Source organism: Lepidochelys kempii, chromosome 14 (genome assembly GCF_965140265.1).
Source record: "Lepidochelys kempii isolate rLepKem1 chromosome 14, rLepKem1.hap2, whole genome shotgun sequence".
Classification (NCBI taxonomy): domain Eukaryota; kingdom Metazoa; phylum Chordata; order Testudines; family Cheloniidae; genus Lepidochelys; species Lepidochelys kempii.
Window position 1 is genome coordinate 41,212,871 of NC_133269.1, and position 20,159 is coordinate 41,233,029.

The 20,159-nt window shown below is 59.2% G+C and overlaps 1 protein-coding gene across 3 annotated transcripts; it reads left to right on the plus strand.

Moving 5' to 3' along the window:
- Positions 1-51: 51 nt before the first annotated feature.
- On the plus strand, positions 52-16,805 carry ABCF1 (ATP binding cassette subfamily F member 1). Of its 3 annotated transcripts, XM_073311119.1 has the most exons (28): positions 53-231; positions 1,766-1,812; positions 2,332-2,418; positions 2,605-2,740; positions 3,405-3,442; positions 3,807-3,911; positions 4,527-4,601; positions 4,988-5,053; positions 5,324-5,413; positions 5,897-5,968; positions 6,249-6,341; positions 6,760-6,855; positions 7,234-7,356; positions 8,106-8,206; positions 8,334-8,419; positions 8,629-8,768; positions 9,037-9,185; positions 9,537-9,620; positions 10,346-10,470; positions 11,277-11,389; positions 12,324-12,495; positions 13,054-13,128; positions 13,721-13,791; positions 14,047-14,079; positions 14,495-14,663; positions 15,039-15,103; positions 15,616-15,688; positions 16,217-16,805. In XM_073311119.1, the coding sequence occupies exons 1-28, from the start codon at positions 147-149 to the stop codon at positions 16,381-16,383; spliced, it is 2,736 nt and encodes a 911-aa protein (XP_073167220.1). In that variant the 5' UTR covers positions 53-146; the 3' UTR covers positions 16,384-16,805. The 3 variants fall into 3 exon arrangements, with proteins under 3 accessions (XP_073167222.1, XP_073167220.1, XP_073167221.1); XM_073311121.1 differs by lacking the exon at positions 5,897-5,968 and having other exon boundaries at positions 52-231; XM_073311120.1 differs by lacking the exon at positions 4,988-5,053 and having other exon boundaries at positions 16,217-16,804.
- The last annotated feature ends 3,354 nt before the right edge of the window (positions 16,806-20,159 follow it).

Below are 20,159 nucleotides of genomic sequence, written 5' to 3' on the forward strand. Positions count from 1 at the left end.
CTCTCTGGGCGCTCCATGGAAGCCACTCTGGGCTGGGCGCTTCCGGCACTCGATGGTCAGGCTGGGCCTCCCCGCGCAGGCGCAGGGGTAAGGTTTCCCGGCTGCTGGCCGGGGCTGCATGTGAGCGCTGGGCGCGGTGACCGGCCATGCCGAAGGCGGGGAAGCAGCCGCCGCGGCCGCCGCAGGAAGAGTGGATCGGGGATGGGGAGCAGAAGGTCGGGGAGGCCACAGGTGAGCGGGCTGGGCCGGACACACAGGGCCGGGTGGGATCGGGGTAGGGGGTGGTTGGACCTGGGTGGGGGGCAGAGAACTGGGGGGGACTGGGCCCGGGGGGGAGACTGAGAACCGGGGGGGACTGGGCTGGGGGGGCAGAGAAGGGGGGTCCACAGACAGGGCTGGGTGGGATTTGGACAGAGGGTGGTTGGGCGGGGGTGCACAGAGAACTGGGGGGGACTGGGCCCGGGGGGGAGACTGAGAACTGGGGGGGACTGGGCCCGGGGGGGAGACTGAGAACTGGGGGGGGGATTGGGCTGGGGGGGAGACTGAGAACTGGGGGGGGGGATTGGGCTGGGGGGGAGACTGAGAACTGGGGGGGGGGATTGGGCTGGGGGGGAGACTGAGAACTGGGGGGGGGATTGGGCCCGGGGGGGAGACTGAGAACTGGGGGGGGGGATTGGGCTGGGGGGGAGACTGAGAACTGGGGGGGGGGGATTGGGCCCGGGGGGGAGACTGAGAACTGGGGGGGGGGATTGGGCTGGGGGGGAGACTGAGAACTGGGGGGGGGTTGGGCTGGGGTGGCAGAGAAGGGGGGTACACAGACAGGGCTGGGTGGGATTTGGACAGAGGGTGGTTGGGCGAGGGGGCACAGAGAACTGGGGGGGACTGGGCCCGGGGTGGGGACTGAGAACTGGGGGGAGGATTGGGCTGGGGGGGAGACTGAGAACTGGGGGGGGGATTGGGCTGGGGGGGCAGAGAACGGGGGGGTACACAGACAGGGCTGGGTAGGATTTGGACAGAGGGTGGTTGGGCGAGGGGGCACAGAGAACTGGGGGGGACTGGGCCCGGGGGGGAGACTGAGAACTGGGGGGGACTGGCTGTAGGGGGGGGGACAACAGTACTGGATGGGACTGAAGCGTGTGGGGCGGGTTAGAACCTGGCCAGGGGGGGCTGGGCTGGAGCAGAATAAAAGATGAGGGACTGAATTGGGCCAAAGTGGGGGAGAAGGGGCTGGACCCTAAGCTGGCTGATGTGGGGGAAGCGGAAAGGAGGTTAATGGGGAAGAGATTGGTGGGAGGGGAGGGGGAGTCCTGGGGCTCGGCTAGATGGGGAGAAGCAGGGCTGGAACCGAAGCTGGATTATTTGGGGGGAGGGGGGTTGGATTGGGATGGGGGGAGGGGGGTTGGATTGGGATGGGGGGAGGGGGGGTTGGGTCTGAGCCTGGTGTGACACTGGAGTGAACCAGGCTCAGAAGGAGGGAGCAATGGGATGAACCGGGCTCAGCCAGGGCTGATCTGGACTAAGGTGGGGTGGAGGACAAATTGTGCCCATCCATCTGCCCACAAGAACTGCCCCAGGTGGGACCCAGCTGGGCCTGGGCAGTGGAGGGAGTGGCTGTGGATAGAGAGGGCTGGGAACCAGGACTCCTGGGTTCTATTCCCAGCTCAGGGATGGGAGTGGGGTCTAATGGATTAGAGCGGAGGAGTAGGTAACTAGGACTTCTGGATTCTCTCCCACCTGCCTGGATTCATCTCTTGACTTGTTTCAGACAAAGTGGTGAAGAAAGGCAAGAAGGACAAAAAGACTAAGAAGTCGGTAAGAAGGGGGACTGAGCCGGGCCATGCTGGGGGAGGTGTGAGCTTTGGTACAGGGACCTAGTGGGAAGGGTATTGGGCTGTAACTCAGGAGACCTTGGTTCTACGCCCGCCCTGCTGTGTGACTTGAGTTAAATCGCTTCTCTCTACACCTTAATATTTTCTCCCACCATATATCTGGACTGTCTTTCAGTTCAGACTGGGCAGCGCCTGGCACGACGGGGCCCTGATCTTAACTGGAGCAAGGACTGTCTCTCCCTGTGTGTCTGGGCAGCACCTGGTCATGATCTCAGCTGGGGTTTGTCAGTACTAAAAATGGGGGAAAGCAGCTCACTGCTAGGGGACATGCAAAGGAAGGTGGCTGGATTTCGTAGAGCACAGTGCAATCTCCCATTGCGGGGGGGCGTGAGTGAAACAGGGAATGGTTGCCAGCTGGAGTGCCCTTCCCTCACCACGAGGGGCAGGGAGACTCCTGGGGGTGGGAAGCAGAGCTTTAAACTATCCCTTCTGCCCTCCCCAGTTCTTTGAGGAGCTGGCCGTGGAGGAAAAACAAGTCAGTGAGCAGCAGGCTGTCATTAAAGAGAAGGAGCAGCAGCAGCAGCAACAGGTGAGCAGCTAAAAGAACTCCCCCGGGGGGGCTGCTGGGGGTTGTTGTAGGACCTACAATAAGTATGCTGCTAGAAAGGGATGCCCTGCTTAACCAGGGCACCCCCACCCCTGGTTCTCATGGGCTGTGTGCATGGGAGATATGACCCCCCACACACACACGCCTCATCTGTCTCCCCCACCCCAGCTTCAACAACAGAAAAAGAAACGAGAGAAGAAGAAAGACAAGAAGAAGAAGGAGGTAGAGGAGGATGAGGAAGAGCACCAGCTGATTGAGAAACTGAAGAAGCTGTCAGCTCCAGGCAGCGATGAGGATGAGGAAGGTAAGACAGGATGAGGCTGGGGGCCAGGATTCCTGGGTTCCATTCCCAGGTCTGGTAAGGGAGTGAGAGCTAACTTTCAGGGCAGGGGTGGGACCCGGAGGTCAGTATTCCTGGGTTTCATACCGCCCAAGTAACTAATCTGGACAGCTGGCAGGAGCTCAGCTTACCACAGTTCCACGCCCTGGAATATGGTGATCGTTTTTGGTGTGAGAGGGGGTGGGTAATGCCTGGTGCAGGGGGGCAGTTAGACCGTGGCTGTTTTGCCATCTCCGGGGTATAAAAAGTGGTGACATCCCACCATCGAGCCCGGAGGGGGGTCCTCTCCAATCCCTCCTGAGGTCTACCCCCTAGCGGGGGCAGGGTTACAACACATGGGATGGGAAGCACGGGCCTCTGTTCTCCATGGCCTGCCTTTTCCTAGCCCCCGCCCCATTACACTAGCCCCTTCACTCCAGCCCCTACCCCTGCGGCAGGAGAGTCCAGCCCCACGTGCATCAGCAGGGAGCTAGAGGATGACAACCCACCAGGAAGCCCTCTCCCTCCCATCCCAGATCTCCCAAGGTGCTGGAGGACCGAGAGCTCTATGGGGCTAGCTCCCCATGCGGGGAGTGGTGGTGTCTCCATTCCATCGATCCCTAAAGTCCTTCTCTCGTTTCCTTTCCAGCGACCGTTCCCATCACCAAAGGTGGCAAGAAGAAGAAGGTGAGTGAAACTCTAGGCTGGAAGGAGCCATAGGGCTCAGGAGAGGTCTCTAGACTTGGGCCGCAAGGTGCCCTACACAAGGGAATGGGCTGTAACTGGGGGTGGGCTGGAAGGAGCCCTAGGGCTTGGGGTTGCTGTCTAGACTCGGACTGTGCAGGGTCCTGCGCTGGGGAACGGGTTGTTGGGGACAGTCCTGCCCCAGTTGAGCTGGGACCTGATGGGACATCTACTTGAGGAATAGGTTGTAGAGGGGTGATCCTGCCCTGGGTCTCTGGGGGGGGGGGGGGGGGGGGGGGGGGCTCTGGTGGTGGGAGAGAGGAGATGGCCACTCTTTGCTAACGACCTTGGCTTTACCTTCCCCTAGGGAGGGAATGTGTTTGCCGCCCTGAGCCAGGAGCAGAGTGAGGAAGAAGAGGAGGAAGAAGAGACTCCAAGACCTGCCAAACTCAACAAGAACAAGATCAACAAGGTTAGCTCACTCGGACGAAATCTAGCACAAAGAGGGCGTGGGGTCATCTTCTAGTGCAGAGGTGGGCAAACTACGGCCCACGGGATTGTCCTGCCTGGCCCCTGAGCTCCTGGCTGGGGAGGCTACCCTCAGCCCCTCCCCTGTTGTCCGCCCTCCCCCACAATCACACTGCCACACAGGCAGCGGGGCTGCGAGCTCCTGCAGCTCTGAGTGGCGTGGTAAGGGGGCAGCAGCAGTGCACGCACGCGGCGGCAAATAGGGGGTCCCAGGGGGCAGTCAGGGGGCGGTTGGATGGGGCAGAGGTTCAGGGGTCGGGGACCAGACTCCTGGGTTCTATCCCCAGCTCTTGGGGGAGTGGGGCCTAGTAGTTAAGCAGGGACGCTGGAAGGCAGAACTCCTGGGTTCCCAGATCTATTGGAGAACAAGGAAATCCCAATAGCCTGGGGGATCATCCCCTCCCTCCCAAGGGAGGCTCCGGGAGCTCCCTGTGCTAGAGATGTTCCGTACCATGCCTGGCCGGAGTCCAGGGATTAGACTGTGGGGGTCGCTCCTGCCCTGGGGGTGGGTTAACTCTTCCAGTGCTGAGTTGTGGGGCTGACATGTTGCCCCCTGCAGGCCCCACCTGATGACGAAGAGGAGAAGCAGCCAGGGAAGAAGTTGACAAAGGACAACAAGCCAAAGGGAAAACAGGTCAGTCTCCCATTGCCCCCGTGTTGGGTGGTTCCCATTTGTCTTAACCGGGACAGTCATGGCTGGGTCTGGCATGGATTGGAGCCAAGACTCCTGGGTTCTATCCCCAGCTCCGGGAGGGGAGTGGGGAGCAGTGGGGGCTGGGAGCCAGGACTCCTGGGTTCTCTCCCCAGCTCTGGGAGGGGAGTGCAGTCCAGTGGATTAAAGCGGCGTGAGGGGCTAGGAGTCCCATGTGGCAGAATAGCTTAGCCAACCAGCTGCATTATGAGTTTTGGCTCCGCTGGCCAGGGGTCTAATCGGGGCAGTGGGGCAGGGATGCTGGGCTGGGTCAGGTACAGTCAGAGACGCCGCGTCTCACCGGGGCAGGATTTGCTCTGTGCTCTCAGCAGGAAGAAGAGGACGATAAAAAGAGGAAGAGCAGGAAAAACGAGAAGACCAAAGGGAGGCAGCAGGTGCGAAGCAGGCGTTTCCAAGATTCAGCGGGATTGGCATGTGGAAACCAGTGCCCCAGGGCTGCACTAGGGGGCGCTGTGCTGCAGGGAGCAGGGTGGGGGCTCCGTAGGGGGCGCTGTCCCCTCGCAGCTAGTGCTGGCCCCAGTGCCCCATCGCTGCACTAGGGGGCATTATGCTGCACAAGGTGTATCTGGTGTTAGGAACTGAGGTTATTGACTTAATCCAACCCTGCTGTCTCTAAATGCTCTTGTTTCTCCCATGGCTCCCAGGGAGGGGGATCAGCCTTTGCTGTTCTGGCCCAGAGTGAGGAAGAGGAGGAGAGTGAAGAGGAATCCAAACCCAAAGGCAAAGCAAGCAAGGTGGGCAAGAGGAGTGCTGGTCGTGTGGCGTCTAGTGGGTCAGAGCAGGAGAGGCTGAGGGTCATGACGCCTGGGTTCCATCCCTGGTTCTGGGAGCAGAATGGGGGTCTAGTGGGTTAGAGCCGGGGGGACTGGGTTCTATTCCCAGCTCTGGGACGGGAGTGGGGTCTAGTGGTTAGAACAGCTGGGGTTGGGAATCAGGACTCCTGGTTTCTATCCCCATCAGGCAGAATGGCCCAACTAGCATTATGGGGGGTGGCTTCCAGTGAATACTCCAGAATTGGCTCCATCAGTCTGATGTGGTGCAGTGCAAGGGGAGGCCAGCATACCAGGCTGGATGGGCCCTTTCATCTGATCCGGGCAGAGAGGTGTGATACCAGGCAGTTTGAGCCTATTGGGGTGATCTGGGGTCCCGAGGAGAAAAGGGGGGCAGGATACGGGGTTAGCTGAGTGTCCTGAACTCGTTCGCACTCCTCCTTCCAGACTGTGAATAAACAGACAGGGTCTGGTGAAGCCGGGAAAAAAACAAAAGGAAAAAAGAATCAACCAGCCCACGTGAGTGTTTATGGGGGTCCCTGCTACTGGTGGACACTAGGGGGCGCTGTACTGCAGGGACCAGGGAGTGGGCTCAGGGAGCGTTCTCCTCTCACTGCCAGTGCTGGCCCCAATGCCCCAGTGTGGCTCTCGGGGGCGCTATGCTGTGCAAAGAGTCTCTGTGCAATACTGCTGTGTGGCTGGTACCCAGCTGCCCATCCCAGAGCTGCCTGCATTTTGGTGCTGGGAGAGCGGTCCCTGCTCATTGTGGTTGGATGAGCTGGCTTCTGTTCTGCTGCAGAATAAATTTGCTGCTTTGGAGTCCGAGGAGGAGTTGGAGGAAGACGAGGAGCCAGAGAAGAGCAAGGAGAAGCCCAAGCGAGGCAGCGAGCCAGTAAGACAGTCCTTCTCTTGGCCGTGGGGGTGGGTTTGCTCTGTTCAAACCGAACCGCATTCACTGCGCTGCCTCAGGTGTGAGACAACTTGGTGGGTTCTCGGCTCATTTTCCAGCATCCAGCTGGCCCCCAATCCCGCACGGGCAACCTCAGCAGAGAGGCCCAGGGTGAACGGCCACAGAGCCAACCTCCCCTCAGCCCCCTGGAAGGGGATCCCTTCAGAAGCAGGGCTGAGGCATATCAGAAGGGGATGAAGCTGTGGGGCTTGGACCCAGGACTCCTGGGTTCTATCCCTGGCTCTAGGAGGGGAATGGGGTCTAGTGGTTGTGAGGATGCTGGGCACCTGGACTCTTGGGTTCTATCTTTGGCTGTGGGCGGAAGGTGTTATTGGTAACCTGCCTCCTATGGTCGATACAGCAGTCAGAGGAGGATGAGGAGGATGAGGGGGAGAAGAAGGACGACGACCCCTATGCTCATCTCAGCAAGAAAGAGAGAAAGAAGCTTAAGAAGCAGGTGAGCTCTGGGTGGGAGCTTCTGCCAAACAGGCTCCTCCTCCCACTCGTGGGTCGTGAGCACCTCCCCTCCAGTGGGGCGGCTCCCAGCTGTCTATAGCCATACTTTTTGTTCACATGTCTGTGTTCCCAGAATCCTTTGCAGCCATCCAGTTGGTACTGAAGCATCATAGGAATTGCTTGCGGTGGGGAGGAGAGGCTGTTAACTCATGTGGATCCATTCTGTGGGATCCCACCCCCAGAGTGAGTCCTGGCATGATAGCTTCCCCACTGGGGCCTCAACCTAGCTGGGCATGATGGCCCCCAGGCAGGCTGGGTACTGGCGGGGAGGAGAAGAGAGGGTCCCTTGGCCGGAGCATCACCTCTGGCTCTCCCACAGCTGGAGTTTGAGCGGCAGGTGGCAACGCTGAAGGCAGCCAACGCGGCGGCGAACGACTTCTCGGTGTCACAGGCAGAGATGTCCTCGCGCCAGGCCATGCTGGAGAATGCCTCCGACATCAAGGTACCTCCCCCACCCCCGGATTTATTTGGAATGTCTTCTTTCCCCCCCCCAGCCCCACCCCACATTTGGTCAGCAGTTGGTGTTTCCCGCTGTACTGCCTTCCCTTTTCTTCCCTTCAGCAGCTGCGTGGGAGGGGTTAATGTCCCATAATTCCACCCCTTCTTTTCCCTCTCCTTCCCCGCCATGTTGATGGAGTTGGTAGTTCCCACTACAAGGAGGACCAGCAGCAGTACGGAAAGGGTTAATCCCCTCCCTTCTTTCCATTGGTGGGTCTGGGTTGTGCCATGCTCAGGGGTTGGGTGGGAGACTGAGCTGAACCATGTGGTAAGAGGGGGATAGGAGTGGGTCACACCACCTGATGGGGGTGTGCAGGGGGAGCAGGTTGTACCATGAGATGGTGGGGCCATTGGTGATGGTGGCGGCAGAGGACATCGAGTGGGTTGTACCATCTGACAAGGATATACAGTGGGTGGCACAGTTACATGGGAGAGGGAGTAGGTCCTATTATCTGGGATTGCGGGGAGTGGGTTATGCCGTCTGAAGGGTGGGTTGCACAATTATATGGGAGAGGAAATGGGTTGTACCAAGAGATGGTTGTGAGGACCATTGGGTGGGGGGAGGGTCATACCATGAGATGGCAGGGGTCTTCTTAGGGGGGACCCCCCAATGATGGGTCATACCATTTGGCACATCTGGCAGGGGGGAGGGTCGTACCATCTTGTCCTGATAGCTCTCTCGTGCGGTTGCAGCTGGAGAAATTCAGCATCTCCGCTCACGGCAAGGAGCTCTTTGTCAACGCAGACCTGTACATCGTGGCTGGGCGCCGGTATGGTCTGGTGGGACCCAATGGGTAGGTACATGGATGGATCCCTTGCGGTCAGGGCTACCCCTGTGCCACACTAGGGGGGGCTGTGCTGCAGCCTCCCCTTTGTTTCATCCCTCCCCGCTTAACCCTTTCTTTCCCTCTTCCTTTGTAGGAAGGGCAAAACCACCTTGCTGAAGCACATCGCAAACCGGGCCCTGAGCATCCCCCCTAACATTGACGTGCTGCTGTGTGAGCAAGGTAAGGGGGTCCTGGGGGGAGCCAGGACGCCTGGGTTCTATCCCTAGCTCTGGGAGGGGAGCAATGCCTAGTGGTTAGGGCAGGGGTGCTGGGAGCCAGGACTCCTGGGTTCTATCCCTGGCTCTGGGAGGGGAGAGGGGCTAGTGGTTAGAGCGGGGAACCTTGCACTCACTGAGTGTGTGTGTGTGTGTTGTCGTCCCACCCCTCAGAGGTGATAGCAGATGAGACCCCCGCAGTCCAGGCGGTGCTCAAGGCCGACACCAAGCGGCTGAAGCTGCTGGCGGAGGAGAAGCGGCTGCAGGCTCTGCTGGAGAAAGGGGACGACAGCGTGGCTGAGCAGCTGGAAAAGGTACTGGGGGGTGTGGGGAAGGTGGGGGAAGGGAGATAGCTGGGGGAGTGGGGGGGCTATGCCACTGTATACAGGTTTTTATACCATTGCAGCTGCTGGGGAGAGGGGAGCAGGGTGGGGGAGCACAGAGGATGAAGGAGGGTTGTAGTAGTGTCAGGGAGCAGAGTGGGCAAGGGGGTGAAGCATGGGGCAGTCGAGGGGTCTGGGGAGGGGAGAAATGGAGGAGGCGAAGGCTTCCTGGTGAACCCGCCTGTCTCCCCCTCTGCAGGTGTACGAGGAGCTCCGGGCCACGGGGGCGGCCGCGGCGGAGGCCAAAGCCCGACGCATCCTGGCTGGTCTGGGCTTCAACCCTGAGATGCAGAACCGGCAGACCAAGAAGTTCTCGGGTGGCTGGCGCATGAGGGTGTCTCTGGCCAGGTGAGGCTGGCGGGAGCTGAAGGGGGGCAGCGTAATGGGCCTGTGATCCCACATGTCGTGACCTGGGTGAGTCCATGCAGGAGATCGGTTGGCGGAGGGGGGGCGTCACACACCGCCCACACACACTGGGGCACTGCCCTGCTGTGGGCTGGGCTGAGACCTGATAGCTCGTTACATCCAGATGGGAACGATCCAATCTGGAACCGGGGCCCCCTAGAGGGGAAAGGCCCCATGTCCTGTTCCCTGCCCACCCTGATAGGGCCAGTCCCCCTCACCCTGGGGCAGTCCCGTAAGACTCCACTAGGGGGCACCGTTCACCCTCCCCCCCCCCCCCCCCCCCGTCTCCTTCAGGGCCTTGTTCATGGAGCCAACGCTGCTGATGCTGGACGAACCCACCAACCACCTGGATCTCAACGCCGTCATCTGGCTCAACAAGTGAGTGCCTAGCCCTGGAGAAACCCTTTCCATCGGTGCTAGGGGCCCCCCGGCTCGGATCAGCAGCTGCCACCTCTGGGGGTGGAGCCCATTCAGCGAGCAGCGACTGAACGGGGGTGGACCCCAGGAATGTCACACAACTGGGACTCAGGGTGGGGGGTTCTGCTCAGCCCCTCGTGGTGGGATGAGGGGTCTTGCTGGCTGTCAGATGTAGATGGGGGCAGGAGTTGGGTGAGGTATAAACTGTGTTGGGGGGAGGGATTTCCTATTGGGGCGGGGGATGATCAGGATTGGGGGATGGCAGGAAACTCCCCTCTTGGGGAGAGGGCAGCATTTGGATTCTGGGGGTCAGGGCCGGGGTTTGAATAAGGGGCAGGGTTTGGGCTCTGGGGGTTTTCCCTATGGGGCAGGGGTCTCAGCAGGGGGCCAGGACTTGGACTGGCTGAGATCCCCCCGGTGGGGCTACAGGGAGGGTGCATGGGGCCCAGTGTGTGTGTGTGTGTGGGCAGGGGAGTCAGAGGAGAGAACTCCCATTAGAAAATCTCTCCCCCCACCCCACCCCCACTGCTGGGCTGAGTGAGGCTGCCGTCCATCCCACCGTGGGGTGTACGTTGGGTGTTCTAGCTCTGTCCCCTCCCCCTTGGCTGGGTGCCCCTCCTAGCCACAGATCAGGGTCCGTCCTTCTGTCTAATTCTCCTCTGTCTGTCCCCCATTCACCTCCCCAGCTACCTGCAGATGTGGAAGAAAACTCTCCTTATCGTCTCCCACGACCAGGGCTTCCTGGACGACGTCTGCACCGACATCATCCACTTGGACATGCAAAAACTCTTCTACTACCGGGGCAACTACAGTGAGTTGGGGGGGCATCTAGGGCAAGTACAGTGAGGGGGAGGAAGAGGAGGTAGGGGAACTACATGAAGGGGGACAGGGGGAAGCAGATGGGGCAATTGCAGAGACTGATCTGCCAGGGGTGGGGGTTAAGGAGGGGGTTGGGTCACCCAGAGACTTCAGCCCAGCTGGAGGCTGGTTTGCCCCTAGGTCTCCCGCCACGGGTAGGTTTTGTGGGTTGAGGGTGCATCATGGGAGTTGTAGTTCAGTTGCCCCATGCCCCCATTCTTCCCTATGGACTGAGCTCCTTGGTCAAACTTTCCCATGATGCACCTCTTCCACTGAGCTGCCAAATTGCATTATGGGAGCCCTGTGTCATGGTACTTCATGGGAGATGTAGTCCAGCCCGGGAGCTTAGCCCAGAGCAGACAGTGAGTGCATGAGGTGTCTGAACTACAAGTCCCATGAGGTGCCGCCGGGGCATGTGAGAACCCCAAATTTTCCTTTGGCTGACAACCCCGTTTTTTTTCCCAAAAAAAGTTTTGATAGGAAATTTTTGACCAGCCTGAATAGTGAGCTTCCTCCACAGGCCTCATCCTCTAGCTCTAGGAGTCGAGATCATTTTGTTTACATACAGAGGGTCCCAGGTTCGATTCCCCAGGCAGGAAGCGGGGCAGGGAAGGGAAAATGGCATTTCCCTGTCTCTGCACAGAGAGCTTTGGTGGCCGAGTGGGAAGTCAAACCCGGATTTTCTGCCCTCTCCCCCGCCCCCTCCAAATCCCAGTACAGCGCCCTAACCACAATCCCTCACCCTCCTCTCTGCCACAGTGACCTTCAAGAAGATGTACCAGCAGAAGCAGAAAGAGCTGCTCAAACAGTACGAGAAACAGGAGAAGAAACTGAAAGACCTCAAGGCTGGCGGGAAGTCGACAAAACAGGCGGTGAGTCCAGAGATCCAGCCCCAGGGCAGGAGGACTGGCTGGTTTAGGGGTTGGGGAACAGGATATGGGGCCTTTCCCCTCTAGGAGGCCACTGGCTTCAATCCAGCTCTTTCCTACCTTGAATTTGTCCCCACCCTGTTGACCCAGGGAACTCACTGTTGCAAGATTTTACTGAATTAACAATCTCTTTCCCAACAACAAATTGGGTTAATGCTCACCCCTCACATTGAGCAGTGGCAGCTGAGCCCCAGCTGGGTGTCACATGAAAATGATCCCTTCCTTTTCATGGGACTGTACTGCCCCCTAAGGTACAGTGTGGAGGATTGTACTTCCTTGGAGTCTGGAGCTACGGGGGTACCAAGCTAGATGGGCCTCCTGATCTGAGGAGCTGGATTAGATGGGCCCATGGGTCTGATCCAGGGGGGGCATGATATGAGGCTAGATGGGTGCATGGGTTTGATCCGGGGGGACAGGGAGGAGGCGGGATACCGGGCTAGATGGGCGCATGGGTTTGATCCGGGGGGACAGGGAGGAGGCGGGATACCGGGCTAGATGGGCGCATGGGTTTGATCCGGGGGGACAGGGAGGAGGCGGGATACCGGGCTAGATGGGCGCTTGGGTTTGATCCGGGGGGACAGGGAGGAGGCGGGATACCGGGCTAGATGGGCGCATGGGTTTGATCCGGGGGGACAGGGAGGAGGCGGGATACCGGGCTAGATGGGCGCATGGGTTTGATCCGGGGGGACAGAGAGGAGGCGGGATACTGGGCTAGATGGGCGCATGGGTTTGATCCGGAGGGACAGGGAGGAGGCGGGATACCGGACTAGATGGGCGCATGGGTTTGATCGGGGTGGGGGGCACGGGGGACGGACAGGGAGGAGGCGGGATACGGGGCGAGATGGGCTCATTGGTCTGTTGCTCTGTTCGTCTCCAGGAGAAGCAAACCAAAGAGGCCCTGACGCGAAAGCAGCAGAAATGCCGCAAGAAGAACCTGGATGAAGAGGCTAACGAGGCCCCTGAGCTGCTGAAGAGGCCCAGGGAGTACACGGTGAAATTCACCTTCCCCAACCCGCCGTCACTCAGCCCCCCGATTCTGGGCCTGCACGGTACGTCCCCATGCAGCGTGTAGGGGGGCCTCCGCAGGGGCACTCTCCCGTCGCAGTTAGTGCTGACCCCAATGCCCCAGCATGACGCCAGGGGGTGCTGTGGTGCTTATTAACACTCCCCTGCTGTCCTGGCCAAATCCACCCCCCAACCCATGTCCATTCTGCCTCCCAGACGTCTCCCACCCTGTGGCCACAATTGGACACCGGATTCCCCTTCGTTTCCTGCCCCAAACTGTTGGGTGACTTCGTGGTGCGGCTGTTCTCCAGCCGCCCCACCCCAGAGGTGGCTGCATTTCAGCGCCGGGTGAGTGATCCCTGTGCAGCGTCACTATGCGGCTCCCCAGCCGCCCCACCCCAGAGGTGGCTGCATTTCAGCGCTTGGTGAGTGCCCCCTTTTCATTCCCTGGGGATACAGGATGCTGAGGAGTTTTCTTTCCGACCCCGGTTTCCCATGGGCCCCAGAGCTGAATGGTGCATTGTGGGCAGGTCCCCCAGGAGCTGCTGTCCAGCAGTTGTGCGCTCGCACCCCTCACCCTCCTCCCCGTCCCTTCTCCGCAGGTGTTGTGTTTGGCTACGAGGGACAGCAGCTGCTGTTCAAGAGTCTGGATTTTGGGATCGACATGGAGTCTAGAAGTAAGTTACCAGCTGGTGATTATGAGAGACCCTACAATAACAAACTTACATGTGCACAGCCCCAAAACTCCCTCTGCCTGCATCCCCAGAGACCCTACAAACCGGGATGTGCAGGCTGTACCTATGGGCGAGACCCTATAATAAACTCATCCAGTAACTCGATCATGATGAACTAGTTGGTGCAGCCGCAGCGCTCCTGAGAGACCCTATAATAACAAACCCTCCCGTCCACAGCCCTACGACAATGAATTGGACTGTTTAGCCCCAGGAAAGACCCTACAGTAACAGCCTGCGCAACCCCCCAGCACCTCCGAGAGACCTTACAATAACAAACCAGCCTGTGCCACCCCCTAGCTACCTCAAGAGACCCTACAATAACATGTTAGCATGCCTGAATGACTTTACAATAACAAACCAGCTCGTGCAGACCTTGTAGCATCCCCGAGAGATCTGACGTTAACAAAGCGGCCATCGTAGCACCCTCGAGAGACCCAACAATGACAACCCCCCCCAACACACACACAGTCGTGCTAACCCATCGCTCTCCTGGCCTGGTTGAGTCACTGATGGCTGCTCTCTCTCCACCCCTCAGTCTGCATCGTGGGGCCGAACGGCGTAGGGAAGAGCACACTGCTGCTGTTGCTGACGGGGAAGCTCACGCCGGTAAGGGGCCTCTCCCGGAACCCCCTAATCCAGACTCAACCCAAACTCATCCAGTTCTGTTCTGCCTCTGTGTGTCTTCAACTGGGGACAGGATTCCCCTTCCCTCCTGTCTTAAACTGCTGTACAGCTCTTCCCTGGCTGCCCCACCCCAGAGGTGGCTGCATCAGCACTGGGCGAGGGGTTTTTGTGTGCTGTTAACACACTAGAGGGCAGAGGAAAGTAGTAACCATGAATCCCTTTCTGTTCTCCTTTCAGACAAGAGGGGAGATGAGGAAAAACCACAGACTAGTAAGTAATGACGGGACCCAGATTCTGAGGTTTGTGGGGGTAGGGGAGCCCGTGGCTGGGATAGCAGAGGACTGCGAATCAGGACGGGGGGGCACCTGCAGAGGTGGGGAGCAGCCCAGGGCTGGGCTAGCAGGGGGATTGGAGTCCAGGGCTGGGATAATAGGGGGGCTGCCCATTAGGGGCACTGGCAAAGCTGGGGTGCACCCAGGACTTGGATAGCGGGGCGCTGCAGGTTGGTATCGGGGGGGGGCTCTGGCAGAGTTGGGTGGGGGGAGCCCAGGGCTGGGCTAGCAGGGCGCTGCAGGATGCAATGGAGGGGCACCAGCAGAGCAGGGGGTGTGACGGGGAGGGGGAACGGGCAGCACGGGGGCGGTGCTTTGGGTGGCGACTCCGCCCCTTTCTCTCCTCCCCGTAGAAAATCGGCTTCTTTAACCAGCAATACGCCGACCAGCTGAACATGCAGGAGACGGCGACCGAGTACTTGCAGCGCAACTTCAACCTGCCCTACCAGGACGCCCGCAAGTGCCTGGGGCGCTTCGGCCTCGAGAGCCACGCCCACACCATCCAGATCTGCAAGCTCTCTGGTACTGGGGGCGGGGCCTCAGGGAGGGGGCGGAGCTGGGCTGGGGTGGGGGGTGAGCTTCTGGGGAAGGCCTTGGAGGGGGGTCTAGGGAAGGCTTGGGGTTGAGTATACAGAGTAAGTGGCAGGGTCTGGAGAAGGGAGGGGGGCACCCAGGGGAGGTGGGGGTTGGGGGTGGGACTTATGTTGCGGGAGGGGAGAGGGCCGGGGGTCTGGGCAACCAGGAGAGGTGGGGGGCTCGGGATGGGGGAGGGCACCCGGCAGCTTAGGTTGGAGGTGGGAAGGGCTTGGCTGTCCAGGGTGGGGGATGATGCAGACAAGTGGGGAGGGGGCTCCCCTGTCTCATCCCTCACCCCGCCCCACTCTCCCTTCTCCCCAGGAGGCCAGAAGGCTCGCGTGGTGTTTGCCGAGCTGGCCTGCAGGGAGCCCGACGTCCTCATTCTGGTGAGTGTCTCTGGGGCGAGGGGTGGGACAGGGCCCCGGAGAGCACCAGGCCCAGTGGGTTAGCACGGGGGGCGGGGCTGGCAGCCAGGACTCCTGGGTTCTATCCCCGGCTCTGGGAGGGGTGTGGGTTAGAACAGGGGGGTGCTGGCGGCCAGGACTCCCGGGTTCTATCCCCGGCAGGGGTGTGGGGTCCAGTGGGTTAGAGCAGGGGGCTGCTGGGAGTCAGGACTCCTGGGTTCTATCCCCGGCTCTGGGAGGGGTGTGGGGTCCAGTGGGTTAGAGCAGGGGGCTGCTGGGAGTCAGGACTCCTGGGTTCTATCCCCGGCTCTGGGTGGGGTGTGGGGTCCAGTGGGTTAGAGCAGGGGGCTGCTGGGAGTCAGGACTCCTGGGTTCTATCCCCGGCTCTGGGTGGGGTGTGGGGTCCAGTGGGTTAGAGCAGGGTGGAGCCAGGACTCTTGGGTTCTCCCTGGGATCTGCCCCTTCGCCGTCTCAGCCCATTGTCTCTTCCCCAGGACGAACCTACCAATAACCTGGACATCGAGTCCATCGACGCCCTGGCTGATGCCATCAATGAGTACAAAGGGGGTGAGTGACACCACCGGGCACTTGGACCAGGCTGGCTGGGCCCATTGGCCTGGTGGGGAGGGAATTCCAGCCTGGAACAGCCCATTAGTTTGGTCCAGGGGGAGGGCATTCTGGGTTGGAATGGTCCATTGGGCTGGTGGGGAGGGAATTCTGGGCCTGAAGGGCCCATTGGTGCTAGGTGGGGGAGGGAGAATTCCAGGCTGGAACGGCCCATTGGTCTGGCCCAAGGGTGGGGTGCAGGGAATTCTGGGCCAGAAGGGTCTGGTCCAGGGCTGGGGTGGGGTGGGAAGGGCCCCACTGGTCTCTTCCAAGGGGAGGAGGTTGGTTATTTAGGGATAAATACCACTTCCTATAATGCCCCTCACCGAGTGACACTGCCCCACAAAAGAGCCTGCACAAACTACCCAGCATGCATTTCGTGGGCGATACCATCCCACAGACCGGGGGGGGGGGGCATATGTGTGAGGGTATCCCCCACCCCTTGGAATGGGGGATCCCCTCTAACCTTCCCCCTGCCCCGCCCTGCAGCCGTCATCATTGTGAGCCACGACGCCCGCCTGATCACAGAGACCAATTGCCAGCTGTGGGTGGTGGAGGAGCAGAGCGTTGAGCAGATTGACGGCGACTTCGACGACTACAAGCGCGAGGTGCTGGAGGCCCTGGGCGAGGTCATCATCAACCGGCCCCGCGAGTGAGGTGGGGGTGGGGCCTCCTGAAGCTCCTCCCCCCTCCCATGATGGACTCTCCATTCACCCGCTTGCCCCTTTGCAGCAGGACTTTTGTGCAGCTGGATAGCAGAGGAGGCGTGGCTACAATGATGGGGTGGGGCTTGGCTTTGGGGGTGGGGCTAAAGAGATGGAAGTGGGGCTAAACCTGTGAAGGTGGGAGTGTTTTTTTGCAACCCCCCTTCCTTTCTGGGAAGGGCCACTGGGTATTTATATGAAGGGTGGGGGTGGGGGGGAGTTTGTATTGGAATGGTCTATTCTGGGCCAGGTGGGGAGGGGACTGTGCCATTGCTGGACTCTTCTCACCCCCCCAGCTGCTCCGAGGATGCTTCGAGCCTTGTTCCGCTTCCGTTTGACAGGATTCAATTAAAACAGGAAGTCAGGAAGTGGCTGTTGGTGGCTTTGATTGTGCGGGGGGTGGGGATTCATCATGGCCAGAGAGGTTGGGGGTGGAGAGTGTCTGTCCAGCCCACTCATGCCTTCAAGGGGACAGAGAGGGGGGCTGGGGCCACTTCTGCCCACGTGGCTGGTGGGGTGGGTGGGGCGTTGGGGAGCAGAGTGCCTGCCCTGCTGGAGGCTGGGCTGAGCCCCCACAACTTATGACATATATGGGGCCAATGGTTGACCGTGGGATGGGCCCATCTGCCATGGAGCGGGAAAGGCTAACCTGTGTCGAATGGCGTGCGGGGTTTGGCCCTCACACCGTTAACCAGTCTTTTGACTAAACACACAGCGGGGGAGGAAAACAAGGCAAAACCTTGACTCTTTACGCTTCCACTCAGGCTGTCATGTGAACGGCCTCCCTTTCCCTTGAGCGGGAGAGAGCGGCTTCTCCGCCGGGCCCCGAGATGGGAGCAAGGCTGGAGGAGTTGAGCTGAGCTCCCATCCCGTTTGCTGGGAGACAGGCCGAGCTGAACGCTCACCAGAGGGGAGAGGAAAGCACCCCACCGAGGGGCAAGGCAACTTCTCTCTCTCTCTCGCTTGCAGCCTTGGGTACCGGAGAAGCATGGACCCAGCCCAGGGGGGCTGATCAGCTGCTCCATGACCCAGCAAAGTTGTGCCAGGAGTGGGTGGTTCAGGCCCCTGCTCTGGTCAAAGGCTCCCAGCAGTGGTGATGAGGAAGGGGTGGGGGGAGGATAAAGTCATGTCCCAAGTGGGGGTTGGGATTTCGCTGCAGCAAGTGGGGGGGGGGTATCTGAGTCCCTCTTCAACCCACCCTGCTAAGGTGAAGGTGGGCCTGGGGTCCCAGAAGCTGGTGGGGAAGGCTGCCAGACAGCAGCTAATTTCATTCCAGTAGCCAGTTTTTCTCCCTTGAGTCTCTTTAAGAACCCCCAAAAGGAATGGGGGGCAGGCTAGCCCACCCCCCCTCATTTCATATGCCCCTTGGGCCTAGTTTCTGACACACTGGTATTGGGTCACAGAGCTCTGGCTTGATGCTCTTGTTCTTAACCAGGTCTGAGCTCAGCACAGGTCTCCTGCTTGAATTCCAGGTCTGTGTGTTTGGGCTAATTCGGGGGGGCTCTTGCCCTTTCAGACCTTTTCCAGTCCACAGGGTTGCTACAGTGTCTTCTAATGAACTTGCTGCTCACAGGGTGCTCAATTAGGGTAAAGTCATACCCTAACCTGGTTCTCACAACTGGTTAGAGCAGAGCCTATCCCCCTGTGTCCTGCTCCCTAAATCAGGGGTTCTCTACCTTTCCAGGCTCCTGTACCCCTTGCAGGAGGCTGCTTTGTCTTGTGTACCCCTAAGATTCATCTCTCTTAAAAATGACTTCCTCACAAAATCAGATGTGTCTCAGCCACCAGTACTGAAAAATTGCTTTCTCATTTTTACCCTAAAATTATAAAAATAAATTGATTGGAATATAAATATTCTTACATTTTGGTGTATAGAGCAGTATGAAATTTTAGTGTTCGCTGACTTGGCTAGTGCTTTTTCATGTAGCCTGCTGTAAAACTAGGCACATATCTAGGTGGCTTGATGTACCCCATGGAAGACCTCTGTGTACCAGTGGTTGAGAACCACTGGGAGCTGAGCCCAGGCTGGGGCAAGTGTAGACACCACCTTTGTCCCACATCTGCTTCCCCCTGCCAGCACATTAGCCTGGTGCCCTCGGAGCCGCAGCCTGTGTTCAGTTCAGCCAGGCCTATTCAGCCCACTGTTGTTCCATCTGGCTGTTGTCCTGCATCTGTTGGGAACGTGTCTGTTCCTTCAGCCTCTCTCCTTTGGCACAGGCTGGGCAGTGGCCCTTTGGAGCTGTGGTGGGCACTTGATGTTAATACACCCCATTGAGATGATGCTGCATGGGGTGGTCTCAGCATTAGCTGATAAATGTTCCATGGATCAGCAAAGGTAGCAGGGGGTGGGGAAAAACAGAGCTGAAGGTGACTGCAGCAGGGCCTCTAGATGCTAGATAGGGCAAGGGTGGGTCAAGGCTGGAAGTGACCTTGTATTTGGGTCTGTTTTCCCCCGACCCCATCCAGGCTGTGTCAGTGAACGTGATTTGGTGCAAGGTAGTTAATGATAGCCAAGTCATCAGGTAGGTTTCAGACTCAACACCCCCTGACGTGAACAAGATGAGGGGGCTGAGCTGTTCATCTCAGACCTGTTTATTACAGGCCCCTGCAGCCCATTAAGTCCCATTTAGCAGTTGCACTGTCAACAGTAGGTTTCAGAGTTAACATCTGGCCAGTATAGTAGATTGGCTCAACTTGGACCACCTGTGAATGCCCAACAAAATCAGTAGGTTTCAGAGTTAACACATCACTGAGGTGATTGGAGAGGGGGACATCATAGCAGGAGTCTGTTGGCCATTGTACAAGTTGTTGTGGCTCAAGGCACCTGTGGAAGCTTCGACAATCAGGTGCATTATTCCACCAGCATGGTGTGATGCCAGCCAGCCCCGCTACCCTGGCCTCTAGGCTGCTGGGGGGGGGGGGGGAAGCAGCAACACAGAATCCTGCTGCCCACAAGGGAAGGGATTAAACCTCAGACTCTGACTGCCCATTCCCCACCCCCCTGCAATTTCTTAGAGCAGGAGGTGCTCACCCCTTTCCCCCCCCCCCCCCCAGCAATGACTGCAGAGGGCCCCTTTTTTAAACAGCAAACTGAAAAAAACAATTCTATCCTGTGGCATCGTACTGACACCTAGCAAGGTTGCAGCCCTCTGCCACTTGAGCTACCGGCATAACTGATACCAGTAGAAGGTTGTCATCCTAGCACCAGAGGGCCAGGAGATGCTTTGCAGGTGGGTTTCTGAGCTAGTTGCCGATGGCATAGTGAGACTCAGGATCTTGGCTCCATTCCAGGCCTGGAGGGGAGTGTGTCCTAGTGGGCACAGACTCCTCTACATAGTCTCACCCCCAGCAACCCCTCAGCATGTCACCTTCTGCCCCTTCTCCTTCTATTGTCCGTCTCCAGTCAGCATGCCCTCCACCCATGTCCCTTTCTCCCTCCCCCACACATAAGCACCCATTAGACCCATCTGCCCTCCTTCAGACTGGTTCTCAGTCCCAGTCTCTTCCCCCTGCAAAGTCCATCTCTATCCACAGGTCTGCCTCTTGTCCCCTCTGCATGGGAATCGGGTGGGTTCCTCCTTCACACTGCCTGGGCCCAGCAGAGGGGCACTGAGAGCGCAGGAGGGAGGCTGCCTGCTCTCTGCTCCCAGGCCGGAGCCCAGCACAGTCCGCCCAGAACTGCAGTCGCAGAGGAACACTTGATCAGCCCTAGGCCGGAGCCCACACAC

Bases quoted from the DNA above. Each gene is read 5' to 3' on its own strand.
- ABCF1 (XM_073311119.1), top strand. From the start codon at position 147: ATGCCGAAGGCGGGGAAGCAGCCGCCGCGGCCGCCGCAGGAAGAGTGG. The intron at 3,912-4,526 runs GTTAGCTCACTC...TGCCCCCTGCAG, and splicing joins ACAAGAACAAGATCAACAAG to GCCCCACCTGATGACGAAGA. The intron at 13,129-13,720 runs GTAAGTTACCAG...TCCACCCCTCAG, and splicing joins GATCGACATGGAGTCTAGAA to TCTGCATCGTGGGGCCGAAC.